This window comes from Neoarius graeffei, chromosome 12 (genome assembly GCF_027579695.1).
Source record: "Neoarius graeffei isolate fNeoGra1 chromosome 12, fNeoGra1.pri, whole genome shotgun sequence".
Taxonomy (NCBI): domain Eukaryota; kingdom Metazoa; phylum Chordata; class Actinopteri; order Siluriformes; family Ariidae; genus Neoarius; species Neoarius graeffei.
In genome coordinates, this window is record NC_083580.1 from 25,732,162 (window position 1) to 25,759,345 (window position 27,184).

The 27,184-nt window shown below is 42.2% G+C and overlaps 1 protein-coding gene across 4 annotated transcripts in view; it reads right to left on the reverse strand.

Annotated features, from left to right (window-relative positions):
- ap3b1a (adaptor related protein complex 3 subunit beta 1a) overlaps positions 1-27,184 on the reverse strand; it is a 286,193-nt gene that overhangs the window by 178,089 nt on the left and 80,920 nt on the right. For all 4 annotated transcript variants that reach the window (XM_060935722.1, XM_060935721.1, XM_060935724.1 and 1 more), the window contains exons 4-6: positions 6,933-7,028; positions 6,630-6,790; positions 261-327 (exon numbers count right to left, since the gene is read on the reverse strand). In XM_060935722.1, coding sequence (XP_060791705.1) covers positions 261-327; positions 6,630-6,790; positions 6,933-7,028 — 324 coding nt within the window. The remainder of the gene's footprint in view (positions 1-260; positions 328-6,629; positions 6,791-6,932; positions 7,029-27,184) is intronic.

A 27,184-nucleotide genomic window follows, 5' to 3' on the forward strand; every position in this document is an offset into this window, starting at 1 on the left:
AGAAAACCCAAAGAAAATTAAAACTTGTGCATCAAATTCTATTTTTTTTTATTAATAAAAGATGTATGCTGTACATTCTACCACCCAGTTCAAAGAAATTACCGAAAGCCCAAATACTGCCATGACATTCATATCCAAGATGACATGTCACTGTATGTAAACTTCTGACCAAAACTGTATTTATTTACCAGACTGAATGCTTATATTACAGCACTTTTTGTTTCAAGTGATTGAAGGAGGTGGTGATGTTTTAAACTGACCGTGCTTTTGTCTGTTAGGAGCTTCTCAATAACTTCAATCAGGTGCTCCTTCTGATCAGGATCTAGACTGTGAAAGGTATTAGAGGAAAAGGGAATTAATAATTTTAAAAAATAAAAAAATAAAACTCCTTAAAAAGCAACCAACAAACAAGTGTTGCCAGGCAAAACAAACCTCGCCTGGTAGCACTTATGATGAATATGAAGGAAGATCTTGTGTGTGTGTGTGTGTGGGGGGGGGGGAGGTACCCTATGGGTACATGTGGCTACTGCTTATAAATAGAATTGTTTTCTGATACCATGTTCATACAGTAAATATAGCATATATTTACTCTGAGGCAGTAGCCATAAAAATGAAGTGTAATCCAAAAACAAACAATTATATAAAAAAAAAAGTCTATATTCTACTCTTACCTCTTACAGTTTTCGAAACTGTAACCTCCAAATCAAGGCTGACATACACGTTTTCACCATGATCGAAACTCTTATTTCCCGGAAATGGCCTTGCGCTAGAGCTCAGTGGAACACACCTTCCATCTATAATAAGCATAAACATGTCTGAAAGCGATTTCTTTAAGCTAGTCCATTTATTTCGAATGGTGAACCAAATTGTATACACTCCCGGCCATTTTAATCGGAACACATGTATGCACGTGCACAGTTGTTACACTTTTACAGCACAATGATCTAATGGCTAGCGCCTCTATATGAGGCAGTAGCCACAAAAACTATTTTGACCTTTTTGGTGACCTTGACTAGATGACCCTCAAAATGTTGGAGGTTCTATTTGAGACCAATGCCCATCTATCCTGAAAGTTTCATGAAGATTGGTCCAGCTGTTTTCCTGTAATATCGTTAACAAAAACCAACCCAATCGAAAACAATACCTCGACCCCTTGTGGACTCCACCCCGGGCGAGGTAATAAAGAGGAAAACATTCAACACAATTGCATACGTAACTGGGGAGGTGTCAAGCAATATGTATTTGCAGCTATGCAGACAATGCTGGGTGGAAGTGAGTGACGATGTGCAAAGAACAGAGAAGGAATTGTTCAGGTTTGTAAATTGTTAGGGCTAGTGGTCCTCCTGTTAACTACAAGTAGGTGCTTTGTTTAAAGCTACAAAAGGTGTAGGATTTTATTTTCCCTTTAAAAAAATAAAAATTGTCTCATAGTAAAATGTCACATTTTCAAATTTAATTTTATTCTCTAATATTACTCAACACTGAGGAAACAAGGATAACAGCTGCAGATAATTATATCCTCGGAGCCATGAATAATCAGACCACATCCCAAACCTGTCACTCCACTGTTGGTGTCTTTACTATTCGGGTATACTACTGAAAAGGTACTGACTGCAAAGTTGAATTCTGGGCAAAATGTTCCATTTCTATTGCTGTTGGAGTTTTGAGATATTTCACTGCTGCTGTATCCTATGCGTAAACGTTTTGCTGAGACGAAAAGCGTCTCACGCATTTTACGATTCCGGAGATTGCCAAAGCAAGTGAGCAACATCACGTGACGACCGTGGGGCATTTGACCTACTTTTAACAAAAACAAGTTGGCATAGGCAAACATAGCAGACTCCGCTCTTCCGCCAGCTAAAAGCCACCGTAAAAGAAAAGGAAAGCCTGCCTAGTGAGTACAGCTGCAAGATAGAGCAAGGTTAGAGGAGGTCATTTTTCTGGACAAAATCATTATAGCTTGTGCTTGGTTATCATAGCTTTAGAACGCATGGACTCGACTCCACAGTAGCAAGTAATGAGTGCACCTAATGCTTTGATCTTACAGAGGAAGAAAATAAAAGCAGTAACAGAAAAGATGCATTCTTCTTTTGTTTCATGGATCTAGTTCAGTTCAGTGTTTTACCAAGATGCAAACATCCGTGGCCCGCAATGAGTTAACTATAAAGCGCACACACCATCCCCTTGACTTGCCCAGTGCTTCGTTCTGTCTTACTGGTAAACAGTGAAACCCTCCAGCGTGACAGCATAGTCAGGCACACAGGGCTCCAGCCACCTCTCTGTAAGCACCAAAACACAGCAGTTTCTGATGTCCCTTTGGTGCTTAATCCATGTGCGCAGCTCGTCCAGTTTGTTGTCCAAAGACTGAACGTTAGCAAGCAGAATGCTAGGCAGAGGAGGCTTGTTTCTGTTGTGAGCAGCACAGAACTTCAGCATGCTTCCCTCTCCGTTTTCCAAAAGACCCAGGGAAGTGTGGTGTCCACAATACCAAAAAGTTGGTTTAAAGTCCGAACTGGCTGATGGTCGCAACTCCAAGAGCGTTTGTTGGTCATAATGAATGCATGATAGCGCTGCATGTGCAAAAAGAACCAGTAATAAAAAGTAAACAAAAACACTAATTTGCTGAGATGTCTGAGCTCTCGTCAGTGCAGCCATCTTACAGTGCAACCGGAAGTAATTTGCGAACGTCAACCACAAATTACATACCTGCGACTCAAAACCCTCCGAGGTCAATCCAGAGTCACAAAGTTTTCCGTGTGTCACCATCTTGGTGTGCGACAGTTCCACTGTTAGGCTAATTAGTTTAAGCTCCCTGCATTCAGCTATTTCCATAGGGCCATACTGTTTGCCTCACAAGGGAGGAAAACGGTCCCACAATGGAGAAAAGTGACCAACACATCAAAATGATCACATCTCGTCCGCATGCTTTGTTCTTGTGAGACGTGAAAATTCCATGCACAATTTGTATATAAAAAAAAAAAAAACTGAAAATTTCAGATGACTTTGCATTCAGTGCCTTGAAGATACATTAAATGGTTTGAAACACAATGTGCATTACTTGCCTCTGACTATGGAATTAATATGCACTGTTATATAAAAATGGCACAACACAATCCACATTACAGAATTTTTTTTGCCTGTCACTGTTCTAATTTATAACTGACCAGTTCTGAGAGTATTTATAATAGCAAAGATTATGATAAACTAAAATTAAAATAAAACCCTAACCCTGTTAAACCGACTTTGTTTTTTTGTTGTATCTTTACTAACAAACGTTATTCCAATCGCTTTTATGCACATTTATTACCTCACACGGGACAGAGTCCACCAGGGGGCGAGGTATTGTTTTCGGTGGGGTTTCTTTTTTTTTTTGTTAACAATATTATGGGAAAATGGCTGGACCAATCTTCATGAAACTTTCAGGATAGATGGGTACTGGTCTCAAATAGAACCTCTGACATTTTGAGGGTCATCCGGTCAAGGTCCACATCGTTTTTGTTGTGGCTACTGCCTCATATAGAGGCGCTAACCACCACGTCATCGTGCTGTAAGAATGCAAGAGTGTAACAATCACACACTGTACATGCACATGTTCGGATTAAAATGGCCAGTGAGTGTATACAATTTGGTTCACCATTCAAAATAAATGGACTAAAGAAGTCGCTTTCAGACATGTTTATGCTTATTACAGACCGAAAGTGTGTTCCACTGAGCTCTAGCGCCGGGCCATTTCCGGGAAATAAGAGTTTCGGTCATGGCAACAGCATGTGTATAAGTCAGCCTTGGTTCGGCGGTTTCAGTTTCGAAAACTGGAAGAGGTAAGAGTAGAATATTATAAATTATTTTTTTCGCAGTCCAAATCCTGCGCTCTGATTGGCTGGCGAGCAGGTCCGTATCCTACGGTATGGACCCCAGTTACGGACCTCTGGCGACTCGCTCGTTCACAACAAACATAGTAGCATTTTTTGTTAACGAGTTTTACTACCCTGAGGAAGAAGAAATAAAAGAAAACATTTCAGGAGAAAGCTAAAACATGTAATTTGCTAACACCGAGCAAAAACATGGCTGAATCCTGAATGACTCCCATTTGTATAAATAGGGGACTACATGGGCGGCAAAATGTAGGGTTTTTTTCCTGCCATGGAAGTGTACTCGTATACCGAGGAGAAAGCAATTTCCATTACAGCCGTGAATGAGGATTCAAAATAGCAGAGGGCCTCAGTCAGTACTTTCAAGACCTCGGTCACGGTATTTCACGATACGGACCTCCCAGCTAGTAAATAACATATGTACAGACACTTGGTATGTTTTACTTCTGTGATTTTTAAAAAAAAATTGTTCATTTTTGGATTACGCTTTGTTTTTGTGGCTACTGCCTCAAAGTACATCTCATTATCTCTAGACGCTTTATCCTGTTCTACAGGGTCGCAGGCGAGCTGGAGCCTATCCCAGCTGACTACAGGCGAAAGGCAGGGCACACCCTGGACAAGTCGCCAGGTCATCACAGGGCTGACACAGACAACCATTCACACTCACACCTACGGTCAATTTAGAGTCACCAGTTAACCTAACCTGCATGTCTTTGGACTGTGGAGGAAACCGAAGCACCTGGAGGAAACCCACGCGGACACAGGGAGAACATGCAAACTCCACACAGAAAGGCCCTCGCCAGCCACGGGGCTCGAACCCAGACTTTCTTGCTGTGAGGCGACCGCGCTAACCACTACACCACCATGCCGCCCGTGTGTGTGTGTGTGTGTGTGTGTGTGTGTGTGTGTGTTGGGGGGGGGGGGGGGGGGGGTCCGGTCGCCCGAGGCGACTTAATTTTTCATTTGGAGGGTAATTCCTGTCACTAGCCAGCCCAGCTGGCTAGTTGAAAATAAAGATATGAAGCAAAGATTCAAACACACCGTCAACTAAAGCCGCCACATATTAAGCGCGTGCCGTGTCTGTGTTAATCGATGTGTTTATCAGCAGGACAAAAAATACCGAAGAATTCAGAATCATATCGTGTACGAGTCAGGCTGTCAGTTTTTTCACTACTGTGCATGCATATAACGCATCTCGTTGAATATCGCGGTAATCACGTGTAGTATTGGACCAGGTGGGTGGAGCACAGAAGCACAGCAGGCCAGAACTGAGTTCTCAATGAACTATTTATTGCTAGCTTTTCAGCCTTTTATCACTTCCCAGCCGCGAGCGAGCGCGCATGCGCGCGCGCACGTTCTGGTTGGAGAGAGAGAGCTCCCCTTCTCTGCTCTCCTCTCCTTTTAAAGGGCGCAGTCACTGGGGAAGACACACAAACACAGGTTAATCCCCATCAGGTGCAATGATTCCACCACTTACCTTCCCTGACTCCGCCCTCCATTCACAGACCAACGCTTGGCCACGCCCCCGCTGCCGCATCACGTTATCAAATTCAATAGATGTGGCCACATTATCATCCATTTAAACATGAGTTTTTGTTGTTTACATCTACATCTGCCAAAGCTACATTGCAATGTGGAATTTTCTGAAAGGTGTACAGAAACCGCCAGAGACGGGGACAAAGCGACCTCGGTCTGAAGAGGAGAAATGACAAAGGACTTATAAGCAAACATGGGAACAGGGCAGGCCTTGGCTGCGATACGATTTTTATAGAATAATTCATTTTTTTTCAAGTTGATTCCTCGTCAATATGAAGCTCCTAATGCTTTCTCTCTCATAAATGGTGAAATACAGAAAGCATGTTGGACATATTTTGGGTGCTATAGTCATGATAGTAAGTATATTTGCTTTCAATACTCATACACCAAGTTTTCCAATATATTATTTGTTGATATTATATTATGGTGCTCTGTGTTGTTCTCATTTATGTATTTAACAGTACCAAAATACTCAGGTCTTGAAATAAATGCACATTAGTCATGAACAATGGTAACTACTCTTTTGCGTTATTTTTGACAGAAGTAAAATTCATACATGAACAAATTTTGACTAGTTACTTTGGAAGGTAACTAGTCCGGCTGGCTGGCGAAAAAAAAATAATAATAATTTCGAGCCATATATGGAAGCCACATGTATCCATAGGGTACTTTTTTTTTTGCAATATCTTCCTTCATAGGGCGGCACGGTGGTGTAGTGGCCTCACAGCAAGAAGGTCCGGGTTTGAGCCCCGTGGCCGGCGAGGGCCTTTCTGTGCGGAGTTTGCATGTTCTCCCTGTGTCCGCGTGGGTTTCCTCCGGGTGCTCTGGTTTCCCCCACAGTCCAAAGACATGCAGGTTAGGTTAACTGGTGACTCTAAATTAGGTAGGTGTGAATGTGAGTGTGAATGGTTGTCTATGTGTCAGCCCTGTAATGACCTGGCGACTTGTCCAGGGTGTACCCCGCCTTTCGCCCGTAGTCAGCTGGGATAGGCTCCAGCTTGCCTGCGACCTTGTAGAACAGGATAAAGCGGCTAGAGATAATGAAATAAGAATGAGATCTTCCTTCATATTCATCATAAGTGCTACCGGACGAGGTTTGTTTTGCCTGGCAACTCTCGTTTTTAAGTTTACTTTTGGCCAAGCAGAAGTTTTACATTGTTGGCCTGCAGCTCCACATTACTAAAAGGAATGTGCAGGCCTGTTTGTGCGCGCACACGTGCGTACCTGTACAGCTTCTGTATGGCATGAGCAGCTGTTTTCCTGACATAAGGTGAAAGGTCAGAGGCAGCCTCTTTGATGGCCAACATCATAATGGGCACAATGATTGGCACACGAATGCTGGAGAGAACCCGTAGAGCGCTGGCCCTGATCAACTGGTTTGGATCCTACACACACACACACACACACACACACTTCAGGTCTTCAGGTAACAAAATTGCAAATCCAACTGATTTGCAAAGCAAGACTGCTTCCCTGCTTAGTCCCAAACATGCAGGGAATCTGGGAATAAACATGTGAGGGATTTACCTTGAGAGCACGCTGAAATGTGCTGATAGACAGGAGGGCAAGATCCTGCTGTTCCTCTGCATACCTGACCAAGTAGACGTAAACCAGCTTCTTTAGCTATAACACACACACAGTAAATAAGATGTTGACTCAATTTACAAAATTACCCATGTACTTCAAGAAATATCTGAACATGAGAAAGAAAAAAAAAAATTTCAGTTGGTGTGGCCCATTTTCTCCAACAATAAACAGGATATATTGTAGATGTATGATAAGGTACAACGCATATGGGCTCTACTCAATAACGTATGATAAGCTCTACTCTCGTTGGACTAATTAATGAAATTACTGCATGCAAATGTGAAAAAATTATTTAGGGGTAACGGTGTGACTTCTTGTCCTGTTCCATGTGAAACTGAATTCTCTCTCTCAAAATTAAAAAAAAAAAAAAGTCACAACTATGAGCAGAGGTCACTTCTTCCTAGTTGATTCAAAAGCATTGTTTAGCCTTTTAAACTCTCAGAACATTTGTTGCTTTAATCTACACCAACTATATTTAAATGTGCGCAAATAAATCACAACTAGAAATCAGAATACCTATCACACATTTAGACTTGTTTTAATGATATAAAATCAATCCACAATATGATCATGTGTGTTTAACAGGCCTCAACTTGTACACTCACTACATACAGTAGACCATAGTATAATGCCTATACAGGACACTATATGCCCAATAGAACACCATTCAATATTCATACAAACAAATGTCTGAGCTACTGACCACTGTTTCCCACATGTAGTTTCTGTATAGCCTGCCTGAGTATACTGACTGCTGCACACATACAGTCCCCTCTGAAAATACTGGAACAGTAATGCCTTTTTTGGCTATACACTGAAGACATTCAGTTCACAGCTGATGTCCGAGAAGGGTATTCCGCACTGATTGGTCGAGTGTGTGCGGTATCCCGCATTGATTGGACGAGTGATGCGCAAATAATAGTCAGCGGTAGGTAGGTAGATAGCGAGTACCATACAATTACAGTGTGCGACCACGATCTTGCCATTTTTTCCACAGACAATCCACAGAGTTCAAGGTTTTTCTGTCATTCTTTGCAAGTGTTTAACTTTGAATAGAAGATAGAGAACTTTCAGTGACGGCACATATTTTTAATCACGCAGTATCCACCATGTCGCCAGGTAAACAAAGGAACACCCGCGACAGTTAATAATGAAAATCATGACAACTGCAGACAGTCCAACCTCTGAAACGATTAAATTTATTTTATACTAGAACATGATGCATTCAAAAGCTGATATATGCAGGCATCACAGAGCCACACAATTTACCCACAAAATGTATTTAATGATTCTGCACACTGCTCACTCTCTCCGTGCATGCACACATGAACATGCACGCATGAGCACAGGCAACGCTTTAGAGGAGTTAAATGCAGAGGAGGAATTTCGCTGTGCTTGAGTTTACATTAGACAAAAATTTTAAATGAAGGCTTGTTCATAATTTACCCACAAATGTATGTATTCCACTTGAAGTGTTTGATAAACCAGCTATCAGATTTGGGACACTGCAACATGATTAACTATTTAGTATTTGAGTTTTTCAAAATACAATGGAGATGCTAAAGGCAGACAAAAATACAGATACCTCCCAATATTTCGAGGCAGGTTTTGCGCTGGAACATTATGGAATATTCCTGATAAAGAAAAATACCTTATTATGACAAAGGTAGGCATAAATGTGGACTTAACAGGAATAAACAAGGCAGAGCTCGCATATTTCATGGTGTTTATAGGAGTCTGCATTATCAAGACAAACATGCTGCTAGTTGAGCCAAGCATGAGGTCTAAAAATAAATAAATAAATAAATAAACCATCAGGAGAACACTGAACAGCAATGGTGTGCATGGCAGGGTCGCAAAGAGAAAGCCACTGCTCTCCAAAAAGAACATTGCTGCTCATCTGCAGTTTGCTAAAAGATCACGTGGACAAGCCAGAATGGTACTGGAAAAATGTTTTGTGGACAGATGAGACCAAAATAGAACTTTTTGTTTTAAATGAGAAGTGTTATGTTTGGAGAAAGGAAAACACTACATTCCAGCATAAGAACCTTATCCCATCTGTGAAACATGGTTGTGGTAGTATCAGGGTTTGGGACTGTTTTGCTGCATCTGGGGCAGGACAGCTTGCCATCATTGATGGAACAATGAATTCTGAATTATACCAGCGAATTCTAAAGGAAAACATCAGGATACATCTGTCCATGAACTGAGTCTCAAGAGAAGGTGGGTCATGCAGCAAGACAACAACCCTAAGCACACAAGTCGTTCTACCAAAGAATAGTTAAAGAAGAATAAAGTTAATGTTTTGGAATGGCCAAGTCAAAGTCCTGACCTTAATCCAATCGAAATGTTGTGGAAGGACCTGAAGTTCATGTGAGGAAACCCACCAGCATCCCAGGAGTTGAAGCTGTTCTGTATGGAGGAATGGACTAAAATTCCTCCAAGTTGGTGTGCAGGACTGATCAACAGTTACCGCAAACGTTTAGTTGCAGTTATTGCTGCACAAGGAGGGTCACAGCAGATACTGAAACCAAAGGTTCACATACTTTTGCCACTCACAGATATGTAATACTGGATCATTTTACTCAATAAATAAATGACCAAGTATAATATTTTTGTCTCAGTTTTTTTAACTGGGTTCTCTATCAGTAGGACTTGTGTGAAAAATCTGATGTTTTAGGTCATATTTCTGCAGAAATATAGACAATTCTAAAGGGTTCACAAACTTTCAAGCACCACTGTACACAAAATAGGCCATACTGACAAAGTGAAAGCAGGTTTTAAACGCAATTAAAAATATGCAACTTTTTTTTTTTCGCGGTCCAAATCCTGCGTTCTGATTGGCTGGCGAGCAGGTCTGTATCCTACAGTACGGACCCCAGTTACAGACCTCTGGCGACTCGCTCATTCACAACAAACATGGTAGCATTTTTTTGTCAACATTTATCTAAGATTTATTTATAAGATTATCAAAAATCTTATACATTTTTGCCAGCATTTCTCAGGAAAATGGCATTAATTTTACATCATGGATCGCGATAACGACAGTCTTCACAGCGAAAGAGAGTTTTACTACCCTGAGGAAGAAGAAATAAAAGAAAACATTTCAGGAGAAAGCTAAAACCTGTAATTTGCTAACACCGAGCAAAAACATGGCTGAATCCTGAATGACTCAATTTTGTAGAAATAGGGGACTACATAGGCAGCAAAATGTTTTTTTCCTGCCATGGAAGTGCACTTGTATACTGAGAAAGCAATTTGCATTACAGACGTGAATTAGGCTTCAAAATGGCGGCTCGGCTCGGTTTTCCCTTTCAGGCGCTCTCGTTTTCTGTTAGAATTTGGCATAGAAAAAAAAATTAATATATTATTTACCAGCTTAAGGTTGGTCTGTATGGTGAAATACCGTGACCTCGAGTTTGAATACTGACCTCGGCCCAGAGGGCCTTGGTCAGTACTTTCAAGACCTTGGTCACGGTATTTCACGATACAGACCTCCCAGCTGGTAAATAACATTTATTTTACTGACAAAAAATGGGTTATTTAGGGGTTACATATCTGTATACACCCTTAGCTTAAAGATATCCACAACCTTTATTTTTAAATAAATTTGAGTGGATAGTATCTCCATCCTTGACTCTTGTATGCTGCATAAATGGGGATAAATATTTGAGAGTTAAAATCGACCTCAAAGTTGGCATTTGAGCTCCCCTGCTGAACTAGCCATCCCTGAGTGCGTGACGTCATAGCGTTAATCAGTTTTAAGGCTGAGGCCTTTTACGGCTATAGACCAAAGTCATATAAATAATTTATGATGAAAATAAGAAATACCGTTCCTGACTTGCTCAACTAAGACTGATTTGACTTCATTGATTGTGGGTTGACTCATTAAAACAGGATAGGAGTTATAACTTATGCAACATGTACATGTATGCATTTTCACTGATAAAACGTAAAAGGCTAATTAAATAAAATCAGATAAACTGAGTGAATCACATTCTGAAGCAAATTAAATAATCTTACACCGGTAACTTAAATACACAATACAAGTTACATGTATTACTCTAAATGCAGGTAAACATTTTTTTTTTTTATCCAAATGAGAGTTGGAGCTTACCCGTCTGTGTTCTCGCTTCTTGAAGGCCGATCTTGTAGCCGAATGTTTTGAAACGACTTTCAGTTGTTCATTCAGTTCTCCGTACATTCACTTCTTTCACGTAAGGGCGAGATGGCAACAATATCCAGTTTAGAAAGACGACGGCTGGTTTATCATTCTCTCCAAACTGTGTATTCCACCATTACTGCTCAGCTCAGGCAATTACTAAAACCCAGGATGAAACGGGGTGTCACCGGTTTTAGCAACAACTGCAGGGAGGTCACTGCCCAAGCTATAAGTCCCGTCCTGGGTTTTAGCAACAACCCTTGGCTCACGCTCCAGGAGGACTGGTGCAACTGAACTCACTTTTAAAAAAATCAAATAAAAGCTTTCCTTTTCGTTTTATTATCTTTTAATTGTTGGTACTGCAACCTCTTTCAATATGGGCTTATAGCCAACGCTTCTCAACAGATCAGAGGTTTCATACAAGTCTTCAGTAAAATGTGCAGAGCAGGGGAGAGACCACTTCATAGCCGCCCAATGTGTCCACGAATTTCTCACAAAACGCATCCAAATCTTTGCAGTTTGAACATTCTTGGACCATGAAAGCAACATAAATCCACCTTTTGTCGTGTTGCTGCACCAGCCAAAAACACATCTACGTGGCATGGCGATAAATTAGCTCAAAATGGACGATCAGAGTTGCAGTCAGCTCTGTGTTTTAGTATAGTGGAAATGGTGAAGAGACCGATAGACTTCCTGTTGTGACGTTACAGATGTCAAGGTCATTCACTCAGACTGCTACCTATATAAATCACTATATTAGATTTATTGTTAGCACTTAAAACTATTCCTGTGACATTCTTGAGGTCTCAAGACATAAACGAAAGTGAGGCCATGGCTTTGCATATATGCTTTAATACTTGGTTGATGTACCTTTGGCAGCAATTGAGCAATTCCAGCGTTATGGACGTGACACTTGAACTCAAAATGGCAACAAATGACCCAGTGCATGTTTTATTGTCTCCCAGTATTTAAACAGGTGTTGCATATTTTAAGGCTGTACCATACTGGAGAAGTGATAGAACAAGAACAATTCCCATAGTACATCTAGGGCATGCCAGAAAATGCCAATAAAAGATGCGTTATGGATGTGACAGAAAAAGTATCACTTTTCTTGGGTGACTGTACATTTTTATCAAACTCTGTGAAATTGTAAACCTAATGTCGAAATGGAGATATCCATTTGATAGAGGGGTCCAAGGTGAATATTAAAAAATCTTTGTTTAAAATATTTTGTATTTCATGCAGAGTTTCGGAAGGAAAAGTCAGCGTTATGGATGTGACGAAATTCCGTTATGGATGTGACGCGTCTGAAATAGACATGGCATATGTTTAGAAAATCAGCAATTTAACCACCATAACCCTTTGGAAAAAAAACTCTAAATATCAGCTAAAACTATCAAAGTTCTTAAATAATATTTAGGATGGCTATTGTTTTGCTGTTTTGTGGATTTTAGCATACATTTCTGTGGCTTGTGGCAATAATATAGAATTGTACATGATCAAAGTTGATTTTAGCTTGGGGTTTACATTATAAGAAAGAAAGACTGACAGTGACATTAGGTTGGTTACAAATTGGTTCAACTTATTCACATCTGTAAAATACAGGCCTAGGTGAGATCTCTGGGAGTGGTTTTGATGTATTACATGTTGCTTTATTTTTGCATGGTGAGGTTGACATTTACATGGAATTGCCCAATTACAGCTTCAATGTGTCTTGGGAAAGAAGCTATGAGCTTGGCACATTTGTTTCTGGACATTTTTGCCCATTCCTCCTGGCATATCCTTGCAAGCTCTGTCAGGTTGGATGGGGAGCATCGGTACACAACCATTTTCATCTCCTTCCACAGATGTTCAATTGGATTCAGGTCTGGGCTCTGGCTGGACCACTCAAGGGCATTCGCAAACTTTTTCTGAAGCCACTCCTTTGTTCTCTTGACAACGACCTGAAGTATACAGCCATGTTGGAAGGTAAACCTTCGCCCCAGTCTGAGATCCAAAGTGCTCTAGAGTAAGGATTCTTCATGGATCTCTGTGTAATTAACTGCATTAATCTTTCCCTCTATCAGGACTAGCTGCCCCATTCCCGCTGCTGAAAAACATCCTCACATCATAACTCTGCCACCGCCATACTTCACTGTAGGGATGGCATTAGTCAGGTGATGAACAGTGCCTGGTTTCCTCCAGATATGACACTTTGTATTCAGGCCAAAAAGTTCAATTTTGGTTTCATCAGACCAGAAAATCTTGTTTCTCATGGTTGGAAAATCTTCTAGGTGCCTTTTGGCAAACTCCAAGTGGGCAGTCATGGGCTAAGGAGTAAGGACTAAGGAGTAGCTTCCATCTGGCCACTCTACCATAAAGCCCTGATTTGTGGAGTGCTGCCTGGATGGTTGATCTTCTGAAAGGTTCTCCCATCTCCACAAAGATACGCTGGAGCTCTGTCAGAGTGACCCTCGGGTTCCTGCTCACCTCCCTGGCCAAGGCCCATCTTCCCCGATCACCCAGTTTGGCCAGGTCTAAGAAGATTCTTGGTAGTTCCAAACTTTTTCCATTTACAAATGATGGTGGCCACTGTGCTCTTTGGGACCTGTAAAGCTGCAGCAATTTTTCTGTACCCTTCTCCAGACCTAGGCCTGGACACAATCCTGTTTCTGAGGTCTGCAGATAATTCCTTTGACCCCATGGCTTGGAGTTTGCGCTGACATGCACTTAACTGTGGGACCTTATATAGGCAGGTGTTGGCAATCCCCAATCATGTCCAATCAATTGAATTTACCACAGGTAGACTCCAATTAAGTTGCAGAAACATCTCTAGCTGCATCAGTGGAAACAAAATGCACTTCAGCTCACTTTTGGGCATCTTATCAAAGGGTGTGCACACTTGAGTACATATATTTTGCATTTTGATTTTTAATAAATTAGCACAAATGTCTAAAAACCTGCTTTCACTGTCATTATGGGCTATTTTGTGTAGAATTTTGAGAAAAAATGAACTAATCTATTGTAGAATAAGTCTGACTTATATATATATATATATATATATGGCGAATGAACGAGTGGAGGGCAAACGAGTCATTCAGCTCGTTCGCCCTCTCCACTGTCCCCTCAACGACTCTGGTCTTTGTATTGTGGCCTGTGATGGTTTTCACACCTTCCCAGACCTCCCTCATGCTGTTCTCCTTCAGCTTCTGCTCCACCTTTCTCCTGTAGCTGTCCTTAGCTTCCCTCACGCAGCATTTCACCTCCTGCTGCGCTGCTTTCATCGCCTCCCTATCCTTGCTCCTGAAGGCAGCCTTCTTCCTGTTGAGGACAGCTTTGACTTCCTGTGTTACCCATGGCTTGTTATTAGGGCAACACCTTACAGTCTTAGCGGGGGAGACCACGTCTGCACAGAAGTTGAGGTAATCTGTCAGACAGTGTGTCAGCCCCTCTTTGTCCTCACAGTGTGGGCTAAGCAGCACATCCCAGTCCGTGATGTCATAGTCTCTGAGGGCATCTTCCATTTCAGGGGACCACCTCCTGATGGAGCTAGTTGTTACAGGCTGCCTTTGAACCAGGGGGGTGTACTTCGGCTGTAGAAGAACCAGGTTGTGGTCAGACTTCCCTAGTGGGGGGAGGGGTGTGACTCTGTATGCATCCCTCACATTAGCATACAGCAAGTCAATTGTCCTGTTGTTCCTTGTTGGACAATCCACAGCCTGGTAAAAAGCAGTGCCAAAGTAGAGTCCAAAGTAACATGGCTAAAGTCCCCAGAAATTATCATAAATGTCTCAGGGTGCTGTGTCTGCAGCCTTGCTGTGACAGAGTGAATCCTCTCACATGCAGCAGCTGCATCTGCCTTCGGAGGGATGTAAACACAGATGGTGATCACGTGACTGAACTCCCTCGGCAGATAATATGGCCGCAGGCTAACGGCTAGCAGCTCCAAGTCCGGGCAACATAAGACTGTCTTTACGGAGATATGTCCCGGGTTACACCAGCGGTTGTTAACATAAATGATGAGTCCCCCACCTTTGCTTTTCCCGCATGTGTTAGTGTCTGTCATCTCTCACAGCAGTGAATCCCCGCAGGTCCACGTTAGCATCCGGTACAAGGTGTGTTAACCATGTCTCCATAAAGATAAATAAGCTGCTCTCCTGGTAAATCCGCTGGTTGTTCAGAACGGAAAGCTCGTCGACTTTATTCGGCAGCAAGTTCAGATTCCCCATGATAACGGAGGGAATGGATGGTTCGTAGCACCGCTGGCTGTCCGCTAGCCTAGCCTTTAGCTTAGCAGCCCCTGGGTTTCCTCCTCAGCTCTGCCAGGATGGGGTGTCGTCTTCCAGCTCATCCCATTGTTTTCAGGGCCAGCAGCTCCTCTCTCGAATAAGTGAGAAAACTGGCTCCTGGTTGCATGTTAAAGTTAAATATATCCATGTTATATAGTAAAACACAGTATGTATTTGTAAGAAGAGCAAAAAAGTAAAAAAAAAAAAAAAAAAGGGTGGGAAAAAAGTTAAGAGCTAAAAACTACAGAGCTACTGGAAAGGCAGCCGTCTCACACAGTACCGAAACAGAGCCTTTGTTGTATTGCTTTCGGTGGGGTTTCTTTGTTTACAACATTACGGGAAAATGGCTGGACCAATCTTCATGAAACTTTCAGGATAGATGGGCATTGGCTTCAAATAGAACCTACAACATTTTGAGGGTCATCCGGTCAAGGTCACCAAAAAGGTCAAAAAAATTTTTTGAGATATCTTCCTTCATATTCGTATTTATTTCAAACCAAATCCAAAATGTTCATCTTTCAATTCTGCTTCCATTGATATGCTACATAATGGGGTATCTCTCAGTTTTCTTTGCAGTTGGGGATCAAATGTCAGGCGTCAAGGTCATGGGTTTTCAGAGGCTCGTAACTGGGAAACGGTTCAAGATAGATAGAGAGAGATACTTAATATTGACATATAGAAAGTCATCCCCTCCTAGAACTGCCACCTTATTGTGGTGGAGGGGTTTGTGCGCTTGAATGATCCTAGGAGCCATGTTGTCGGGGGCATTATGCCCGTCAGGGTTTCCCAAGGCAGACAGGTCCTAGGTGACAGGCCAGACCAAGAGCAGTTCACCAAAACCCTTATGGAGAAACAACCAAGGACTGTGATGTCACCCGGTATGGCGCAGCCGGGGCCCCACCCTGGAGCCAAGCCCAGGGTTGGGGCTCGCATGCGAGCGCTTGGTGGCTGGGCCTTTGCCCATGGGGCCCGACCGGGCTCAGCCCGAAGAGGTGACGTGGGCCCAACCTCCTGTGGGTTCACCACCCACAGAGGTAGCAGTAGGGAGCTGGTGCAGTGTGGATTGGGTGGCAGTCGAAGGCAGGGGCCTCGACGACCTGATCCCCAGACACAGCAGCTAGCTGTTGGGACATGGAATGTCACTTCGCTGGGGGGGAAAGAGCCTGAGCTCGTGCGGGAGGTTGAGAAGTACCGGCTAGAGATAGTCGGGCTCACCTCCACGCACAGCTTGGGCTCAGTAACCCAGCTCCGAGAGGGGCTGGACTCTCCACTTCTCTGGAGTCACCCATGGTGAGCGGCGGCGGGCTGGTGTGGGCTTGCTTATAGCTCCCCAGCTCAGCCGCCATGTGTTGGAATTTACCCCAGTGAACGAGAGGGTCGCCTCTCTGCGCCTTCGGATTGGGGAGAGGGCTCTTGCTGTTGTTTGTGCCTACGGACCGAATAGCAGTGTAGAATATCCGGCCTTCTTGGAGTCCCTGGGAGAGGTACTTAGGGGTGCTCAGACTGGGGACTCCATTGTGCTACTGGGGGACTTCAATGCTCACGTGGGCGACAACAGTGACACCTGGAGGGGCGTGGTTGGGAGGAACGGCCTCCCCGATCTGAACCCGAGTGGTGTTTTGTTATTGGACTTCTGTGCTAGTCACGGTTTGTCCATAACAAACACCATGTTCAAGCATAGGGGTGTCCATAAGTGCACGTGGCACCAGGACACCTTAGGTCGGAAGTCGATGATTGACTTTGTTGTCTTTTCCTCTGATCTCTGGCCCTATGTCTTGGACACTCGGGTGAAGAGAGGGGCTGAGCTGTCAACTGATCACCACCTGGTGGCGAGTTGGATCCGCTGGCAGAGGAGGAAGCTGGACAGACCTTGCAGGCCCAAACGTATGGCGAGGGTCTGCTGGGAACGTCTGGCCGAGCACTCTGTCAGGGAGGTCTTTAACTCCCACCTCTGGGAGAGCTTTTCCCAGCTTCCGAGGGAGATGGAGGACATTGAGTCTGAGTGGACCATGTTCTCTACCTCCATTGTGGACGCAGCTGTTCGGAGCTGTGGCCGCAAGGTCTCCGGTGCCTGTCGTGGTGGCCATCCCTGAACCCGGTGGTGGACACCGGAAGTAAGGGATGCCGTCAAGCTGAAGGAGTCCTATCGGGCCATGTTGACCTCCAGGACTCCTGAGGCAGCTGACTGGTAATCGGCAGGCCAGGCGTGCTGCAGCTCGGGCAGGTGCAGAGGCAAAAACTCGGAACTGGGAGGAGTTCGGGGAGGCCATGGAGAAAGACTATTGGTCGGCCTCGAAGAAATTCTGGCAAATCATCCGGCACCTCAGGAGGGGGAAGCAGTACTCTGCCAACACTGTTTACAGTGCGGGTGGGGAGCTGTTGACCTCGACTGGGGACATTGTCGGGCGGTGGAAGGAATACTTTGAGGATCTCCTCAATCCCACCGTCATGTCTTCCACTGAGGAGACTGAGGCTGATGACTCAGAGGTGGACTCGTCCATTACCCAAGCCGAAATCACTGAGATAGTTTGCAAGCTCCTTGGTGGCAAGGCACCGGGGGTGGATGAGATCCGCCCTGAGTATCTCAAGTCTCTGGATGTTGTGGGGCTGTCTTGGTTGACACGCCTCTGCAACATCGTGTGGTGGTCGGGGACAGTGCCTCTCGAGTGGCAGACTGGGGTGGTGGGCCCTCTTTTTAAGAAAGGGGACCAGAGAGTGTGCTCCAATTATAGGGGAATCACACTTCTCAGCCTCCCAGGGAAGGTTTACTCCAGGGTACTGGAGAGGAGAATTCGACCGATAGTCGAACCTCGGATCCAGGAGGAACAATGCGGTTTTCGTCCTGGTCGCGGAACACTGGACCAGCTCTATACCCTTCATAGGGTGCTCGAGGGTTCATGGGAGTTTACCCAACCAGTCCACATGTGCTTTGTGGATCTGGAGAAGGCATTCGACCGTGTCCCCCGTGGTATTCTGTGGGGGGTGCTTCGGGAGTATGGGGTTCGGGGCTCTTTGCTAAGGGCTGTCGGGTACCTGTACAAACAGAGCAAGAGTCTGGTTCACATTGCCGGCAGTAAGTCAGACCTGTTCCCAGTGAATGTTGGACTCCGGCAGGGCTGCCCTTTGTCACCGGTTCTGTTCATAATTTTTATGGACAGAATTTCTAGGCGCAGCCAGGGGCCAGAAGGAATCCTGTTTGGGAACCACAGGATTTCATCTCTGCTTTTTGCAGATGTTGTCCTGTTGGCTTCTTCAAACCAGGACCTCCAGCATGCACTGGGGCGGTTTGCAGTCGAGTGTGAAGCGGCTGGGATGAGAATCAGCACCTCCAAGTCTGAGGCCATGGTTCTCGACTGGAAAAGGGGGGCTTGCCCTCTTCAGGTTGGTGGAGAAGTCCTGCCTCAAGTGGAGGAGTTTAAGTATCTCGGGATCTTGTTCACGAGTGAGGGAAGGATGGAGCGCGAGATTGACCGGTGGATCGGTGCAGCCTCCGCAGTGACACGGTCGCTTTACCAGTCCGTCGTGGTGAAGAAAGAGCTGAGCCAAAAGGCGAAGCTCTCAATTTACTGGTCAATCTACGTTCCGACTCTCACCTATGGTCATGAGCTTTGGGTAATGACCGAAAGAACAAGATCACGGATACAAGCGGCCGAAATGAGTTTCCTTCGCAGGGTGGCTGGGCGCTCCCTTAGAGATAGGGTGAGAAGCACAGTCACTCGGGAGGAGCTCGGAGTAGAGCCGCTGCTCCTCCACATCGAGAGGAATTAGCTGAGGTGGCTCGGGCATCTTTTTTGGATGCCTCCTGGACGCCTCCCTGGGGAGGTGTTCCAGGCATGTCCCCCTGGGAGGAGGCCCCGGGGAAGACCCAGGACACGCTGGAGGGACTAATGTCTCTCGGCTGACCTGGGAACGCCTCTGTGTTCTTCCCGAGGAGCTGGCCGAGGTTTCTGGGGAAAGAGAAGTTTGGGCTTCCATGCTTAGACTGCTGCCTCCGCGACCCGGTCCCGGATAAAGCGGAAGACGACGAGACGAGAGAAAGTCATATATGGGTTCTCATTTGGCATCATGACCTTTGACCATGAGTGACCTTGAAAGTTCAAACTCAAGGTCACGGGTTTTCAGAGGCTCATAACTTCCCAATGATTAATGACTGACAGATGTTTACCATCATCAACATAAGTCCCATATGGGCTTTCAGTTGCCACCAATGACTCTTGACCTTGAATGATTTTAAATGTCAAACTCAAGGTCATGGATTTTCATAGGACCATAACCCGACAGCTGATGATTGAGAAATATTACCAATCAACATATAGGTAGCCCCATATGGGCTTTCATTTCGCACCATGAATGTTGACCTTGAAATGTCAAACTAAAGATGGTCACGGATTCACCTTGTAAGGTGAATAGGCCAGACTGCTGGGCGAGGTTTGTGTTGCCTGGCAACACTTGTATATTTAAATAAATAACCCCGCACACGCTCCACAGTTACAGAGATGTTATAAGGGAGGGGACATCCCCCTAATAATCCTGAATAGAAATCTATGGGAAAAATCTTTAACATCAAAGATGGCAGTTATAACACATATCCCTACCCCTCACCCCAAAAAGCCAATCGTCTGCCGAACCGGAAAACATTAAGCCAATTGTAGTGTTGTACTGATGCACCCGTGTAGCAATCTTGTGCACATGTAATAGAAGTACACCTGTAATACAAGTACAGTACAGCCTGTGGGGGGGGGAAAGCTTTTTAAACCTTATTTTGGGGCAAAGTCACCAAACATTTTCAGCATTTTTTTTTTAAATATATAAATCGGCTTCCACTGGTGATTTTATACATGCAGTGTTTGTCCTGGTGGCCATTGAAAGTGTAGTTATGGCTCTCTCCCCATTCATTTAGATGAGCACTTGGTCTTGGTATCCCAAAATAACTGCATGGGTGTGTTCCCAAGATGGTTGCTGAGTGGCAAAACCTGACTATTGCTGGCTTTCAGTCACATGACCAGCATTCAAGATAGCATTATTTTGGCTGCACAAAAAAGAAAAAAAAAAGTTACACAACAGTAATTGTGTAGTAATTCCAAAATTTTGTGCAGCTTTTTTTGTTTTATTTATTTATATATATATATATATATATATATATATATATATATATATATATATATATATATATATATATAAATAAAATGTGAGTGACAGAAAATAAAGACACGAGTCTTATGACAAGTTTACAATAATGTTTTATTGCAGTGAGCCTTATCATTATGCTAATATGCAAAAAAGTAATAGTACAACTACTACAGCAAGCTCTAAAGACCCATTTTTGGTCATTACTCATACAGAGCCTAATCTAGGAATTTGAAAATAGGGGACAGATCCCTCACTAGTTGTAGAAACAGGGGACAGAAAATATTAACATGGGTAAAAATATCCCTCATTTGTTCCAGTTAGTGGGGACAGAAAAATAAGTAATACATTGGTAGATATTTTCAAGAGTACATCTATAAACAGAACAGTTTTATTAATAAAACTAAACACATGTAACAAACATTCATATCAGATGTTAATCTATATAATATAATGATGGCACTATACATATCCTTTAATACAGTGATATGAAAACCATATCAGCAAACACTTATGCACAGTTTATAGTATTGCACAAACATTATGATCAGATCTGAACTTTAAAAATGTAAAGATTTTAGATCAAAAATTATATGAAGAATTATATACTGCAAAACCTTACAAATATGACTAGTTCTGTTATATGACTAGGTTACTGTTTTACTATAAATCATGTGACTAGCCTATTTTTACCAATTTGACCACCAGTAGTATAATATTGCATATCAAATATGACTAGGTTAATATTACATCATTTGATATAGTTAAGTCTAAAATCCATGTAGTCTTGCCAATATTAATTAATAATATGAAAAATCTGACTTTCTGAATAAAATAAAATCACTATCAAATATTTAAAAAAAATCAGGGGCTTCAAAGTTTGGGAGAATAGCAGGGAACAAATAATTTACAGCAGGGTGCAAAATGGTAAAATGTCTGCCAGTGGCAGACATAATGCACGCAAAGCGTGCGGGGGGGTTTCAAAGGGGGGTGCGCCCCCCTTTGGGCACGGAAAATTTTATGAAATGCACTGAGAAATGGTGGCCTCTGGTAACTTTTAACAGTGAAAATAAAGGGTAATCAATACTATTTGGAAACTTGAAATATGAAACCATACCTCAGTCATTTTATCAAATTTCAGAAATATTTGCAAATAAACACGAAAAGTAGTCCGATTGAAATCCACATATGGATGATATAATAATTTTAAGTCTGATATGCACTTTGACTAAGCTAAGGTGACAAGTTTCTCCAGATTCTCTAATACTATTGAAGAATATGGTGAAATCTTTAATACAGATGAAGAACAAAACTTCAATTATAATCAAAATGTTTATTTTTTGGCAGTCAATAAACTGTTACATAAAATGCAGCTACATGTACTTCATCAGCTGACTTCATCGTTATTAAAAAACAGCAGCTAGCAGCACTTTTTTTATACACACACATATACACATACATATACACACACACACATATATATATATATATATATATATATATATATATATATATATATATATATATATATATACACATATATACACACACCCCGTATTTTCCGGACTATACATCGCTCCGGAGTTTAAGTCGCATCAGCCAAAAAATGCATTATGAAGACGAAAAAAACATATACGTCGCACCGGACTATAAGTCGCACTTTTTTGAAGGGTTATTCTATCCATAGAATCTGTGATTCTATCTGATAAGCGGCGCGTGGTTACTGCGCAACTGCATTGTTTATTTAATAAACGAACAGCTGAGCAGTGATAACGCACCCTTTGCCCTGTAAGTAGCCTAGTCTGATTATTTTAAATATCTACTACTATCTTTAATACTATCACTATCGTTATTACTAATAGCCTATATTATTATTATTATAACTAATATTAGTAGCCTATTACTGATGCATTAATCAGTTTGCTTTTAGATTATTTTTACCGGTAGGGCTTATTATCGCCCCATGGCTCTTTCATCTTTGTTATTAAAGCTGTAGTCATCATCGAGGAGAGTCATTCTTCATTTTTGTCGAATTTTATTTCATTAAATCAGAGGTCAAGTAGGCTATAGGTATATCATCTCCAAAGACAACCGTCTAGTGAAAAAAAAAAAAAAAACAACCGCTTTTAAATCCCCTACTTAAATCCTTAAAAAGAGTAATTTAACTCATGTCTTGTGTGATCTGATCTCCAATGGTGAAATAAACCGGTTGTGATATGAGTAGTCTTATTTTAGAATATAAATTTAATATATAATTTAATATATAGCCTAATAAAAATAATATTTTATAACATATCACGACATATTACTGTCTAACTGTTCGTCACTAAAGCGTTTTCTAAGATCATAATGTCTGATATTTTTTTTTTTACACACACAATAAGCGTGTGTGCGTAAAGTTATAGTAAACCACCCCCCACCTTTTTTTTTTTTTTGAGTCGCCGGACCCACCCACCTCCTGCGTTCCGGGACCTCCCACTTCACAAATTAAGCACTGCCTAAAATCATTACATAATTTATTTAAATAACTATAGCCCTATCATTAATAATAAAACACAGGTCAATCAAGTTTATCAAGCTGGCGATTTCACTCCAAATCAGCAAATCCATTGACTTCCTCATCCTCGGTGTCGCTTCTGAACAACTCTGCCAACTCCAGCGGCAGATGAAGCGCCGTTTCCTCTTCTTCTGCGTGGCTGTCGTCAGACTCAGCATCAGCTCCAGTTATTCCGCGGTGAAAAAAAAAAAAAAAAAACCAAAACATATATACGTCGCACCGGAGTATAAGTCGCATGGCTAGCCGAACCATGAAAAAAAGTGTGACTTATAGTCCGAAAAATATGGTATTATTTATATATATATATATATATATATATATATATATATATATATATATATACATACACACACACACACACATATACATACACACACAGGGGTTAAATTGGGCCGGGGCTGTCCGGGGCTGAGCCCCGGCACATAAGCTCGGAGCGGATGGCATATGATCACACACACATCAAAAGCAACAAACCCTTTTCACGATTTTCAGTTCTGAATAATTAAATATCGTTTTATTAATCAATAAACCCATGACTTTTATGAGATAGATCATAGTTTTCCTGATAAGACGACCTGTCAAAGCTATTTAGAACAGAACTTGCGATCAGAGATTCTGGTTTCTGGAACACTGCGTGGGTTACCAATTCCGCTTTTTATAAGCGACTTTGGGGTTTCTTTTTTTGTGAGCTTGCTTTAAAAAAAAACCAGAAGTCGTGGTTTGCGGGTTTTTGGGCTTGTGTTTCAGCGTTGTGACTTGTTTATAATTTTCTCCGTACACCGTCTCCCCTTTTACCTGCATACGATCCTATTATTAGTGTAATTATTGTCATTATTATGTATTCAATTATTTATTTGGCATGTGGTGCTTTTTGTATTGTCTAGAACATACATAAGATGAGCATATTATAGCAGCAAAATAGAAGCACAGTCATTTGAATGCAGCAAAAGTTTTGCTGCATTCAAATGATTGTGCTTCTATTTTGCTGCTATAATATGCTCATCTTATGTTCTAGACAACACAAAAAGCACCACATGCCAAATAAATAATTGAATACATAATAATAACAATAATAATAAATGCTTCCAATGTTACAGTGTTGTTTGTATTTGGTTGCATTCACTGCATGAATATATTTGATTGACAATTTGACTGACAGTGTTTTGGCATATTTAACATTTATCCTCCAAAATAAATCAACTGTTTTGGTTTAAGATTGTGCAAGCCTTCAAATTTTCTCACTGAACATTTCTCCTTCACATTTTTCACCTGTAGGCATGTGACAAGATTTAACATGATATTGCTCAACCTACCTCTGTAAAGTCAGCTAACAACTTATTAAAATGCACCAGAATTCAGCAAATAACATGATAATAAAAAACTTCTGGGGGAGGACCCCCAGACCCCCCACTAATCATTTCCTTCAAACCAATGTACAACAACCTGTACAATCTGTTACATTGGCCAACCAATCTACATTCAAACTGCCATAATGTGTAGGGGGGCACTACAAGACACACATAGGCCTACAACACACAGATAAGGTGTATATCTCTGTGCAATATGATATGGTTATCAAATTAGAGGGTTATTTTCCAAAAAGTATATTGGGGCAGGGCGGCGGGGGCAGGTACGAGGCAGAGCCCCCCCACATAACCAATCCCAATTTAACCCCTGTGTGTGTGTGTATATATATATATATGAGAGAGAGAGACGCAAAGTACGAATTTTTCATGGGGCGGGATGGTTTGGAGCAGGTCATCTAAAATTGGGATAACATTTACCCGGGACGGGTATTTGAGGCGGGTCATCTAGCTTAAGCTTGATTAGCACTGTTATGCACGCAGTTTGTTTTTTCGAGCAGCTGTCAAACGCAGAGTCAACTTTACGATCTGCGATTATAATGTCTTAAGCAAGGCTGAGAAACGGTGGACTAAGACGTATTTATTTTTCTATATCAACATAATGACAATAAATTTGCGTTCAAAACGTACTTACCCTTCCCTCTAGACCTTTTTAGCCACGCATCCAGCATGGAGCCGCTTGCAACTCTCTTCGTCGCCATTTGTGATTCACATGATGGTATGAACCATTCACAGTCCATGGAACACACTAAGCCAATCAGAGTACGGCTTACATATGGCACAAGGGGCAGTAATGGCTGCACTCATGTCGAGGATGTAAACAAAGTTGACGCGGCAACGCACATACATGACATAGTGGATGTAATTTACGTTCACAACTTTTTTTGCCGTCAGAAATATTTAATATTAAATTTTGTGACTCGACTGACAATAGCCGGCGGCATAACAAGCCACAGACGGCGATTTGCCGCCGGTGACCGGCTACTTTTGAGACCGCAGAAAAATGCTATATTTGTTTTGTTCAGACCACCTTTCATGAAAGTGAAAAACATTAAACAATCTACCCATGTTTAAACTAGATGTTGACATACTGTAAATGACTGGAGATAATCTCAAAATTCAGACTTCCTAAAAAGTATATAAACTATCATTTACAATCTTAGGCTGCTGGGCCATAGAAGGTTCACGCTGCACGCTGCACGCTACACGCGTGTAAAGAAAAGTGGACAAACGTAGCATGACTTGCTCTGGGCCATAGAACGGCGTTCACGTTGCACGCAGCACACTTCACGCGTGAAGCGAGAAATGAACATGCACACTTTTTTCTAGGCGTGAAGATAGAAATTCCAGTCAATGCATGCGGTCACCGCCGCGCCAGCCAATCAGAACGGGTCTAGGGAGATAACTCTATGCTTTCAGGGGAAAACTTCAGAAAAAATATAATTGAATGGTATAATTGAAAAATAGTTCTTCATCGGGATTGTCAAGCAGATTATAGAATGTTCGGTGAAATTCACCACGGGTTTCTCTCAGAAGGAAGTGTTCTCGGCTCCAAATTCTGTTCCTTTTTCTCTTCCTCTGTCTCAGTAAAAGCAGAATGAGGCAATCGTCGTCATCCGAAGAGTCCATATTGTTGGTTACTCGGTCAAAGTAGAACAGACGCAACACGTGAACATCCAAGCATGAAGTTTAATGGCCCAGGGTCCGGTTCTTCATGTGAACGTGTAGCGTGCAGCGTGCAGCATGCAGCGTGAACCTTCTATGGCCCAGCAGCCTTACAGTACCTACAATTACACAAGAACAGATTAAATATATTTCATAATATTTTTAAATAAAACTTACATAATACCAAACATTATCAAACTAATTGTATATTGGCATTAGGAAAATATCAAATTCAAACTTCAAAAACCATTATCAATCAGAATCAAATGACTTAGTATGTCTTCACACTGTCATAATTACTCTAAGATCATATTTGTACACAAACTTGTACATGTCTTATATATCAACTAAGCACCTTTACTATTTGAATATGATTAATAACATAATACTCACTTCTGTGTCTTCGTTTTGTTTCCTTTTTTCGTCCAAAGGTCTTTCAACGTGACCACGCGCTTTGACATCATTATGTTTGGATGAGACAGAACGATATGCCATGTGCTTTTGGGTATTTTTAAAACACTTCACACGATTGGTTGAGATACACTGTCTTCCGGTTCAGTGACCAACGATATAGTTCACAAAACTGTTTTACCCGCTAAATAAACCATTCGGAATACTTCGGTCCTTTCCAATATTTTCCGATTGTTGTGTAAACAACGCTATATTTACTGCAGTGCTTGCTAGCTGGTGCTGACAAATTGATACGCACAAGATTCAGTAAAACGCAACTACACGCTCTCTACTTATAAATGCATGACAAAATGAATAGATCACTCTCGTGCCCAAAAAGTGGATGTGCGACAGACAGATAAAAAACGCGCATTATTGCGTATTACGCGCCCTAGATTAGGCTCTGTCATATCCAGCTAGGAATGTCATCTATTTGAGCCCTCATTTTAAAGCTAGAACTTTTGATCACAAAACTGAGTAAATGTTAAAGGTTTTGGTGTACTTCTAAATTTCATGCACCTCCTTCTCCCCGTGCCCTTGCAAACTAGCATGGGCACAGCCTGGTAGGACTGCTTCTCAAGATGTTATTCACCCCAGCG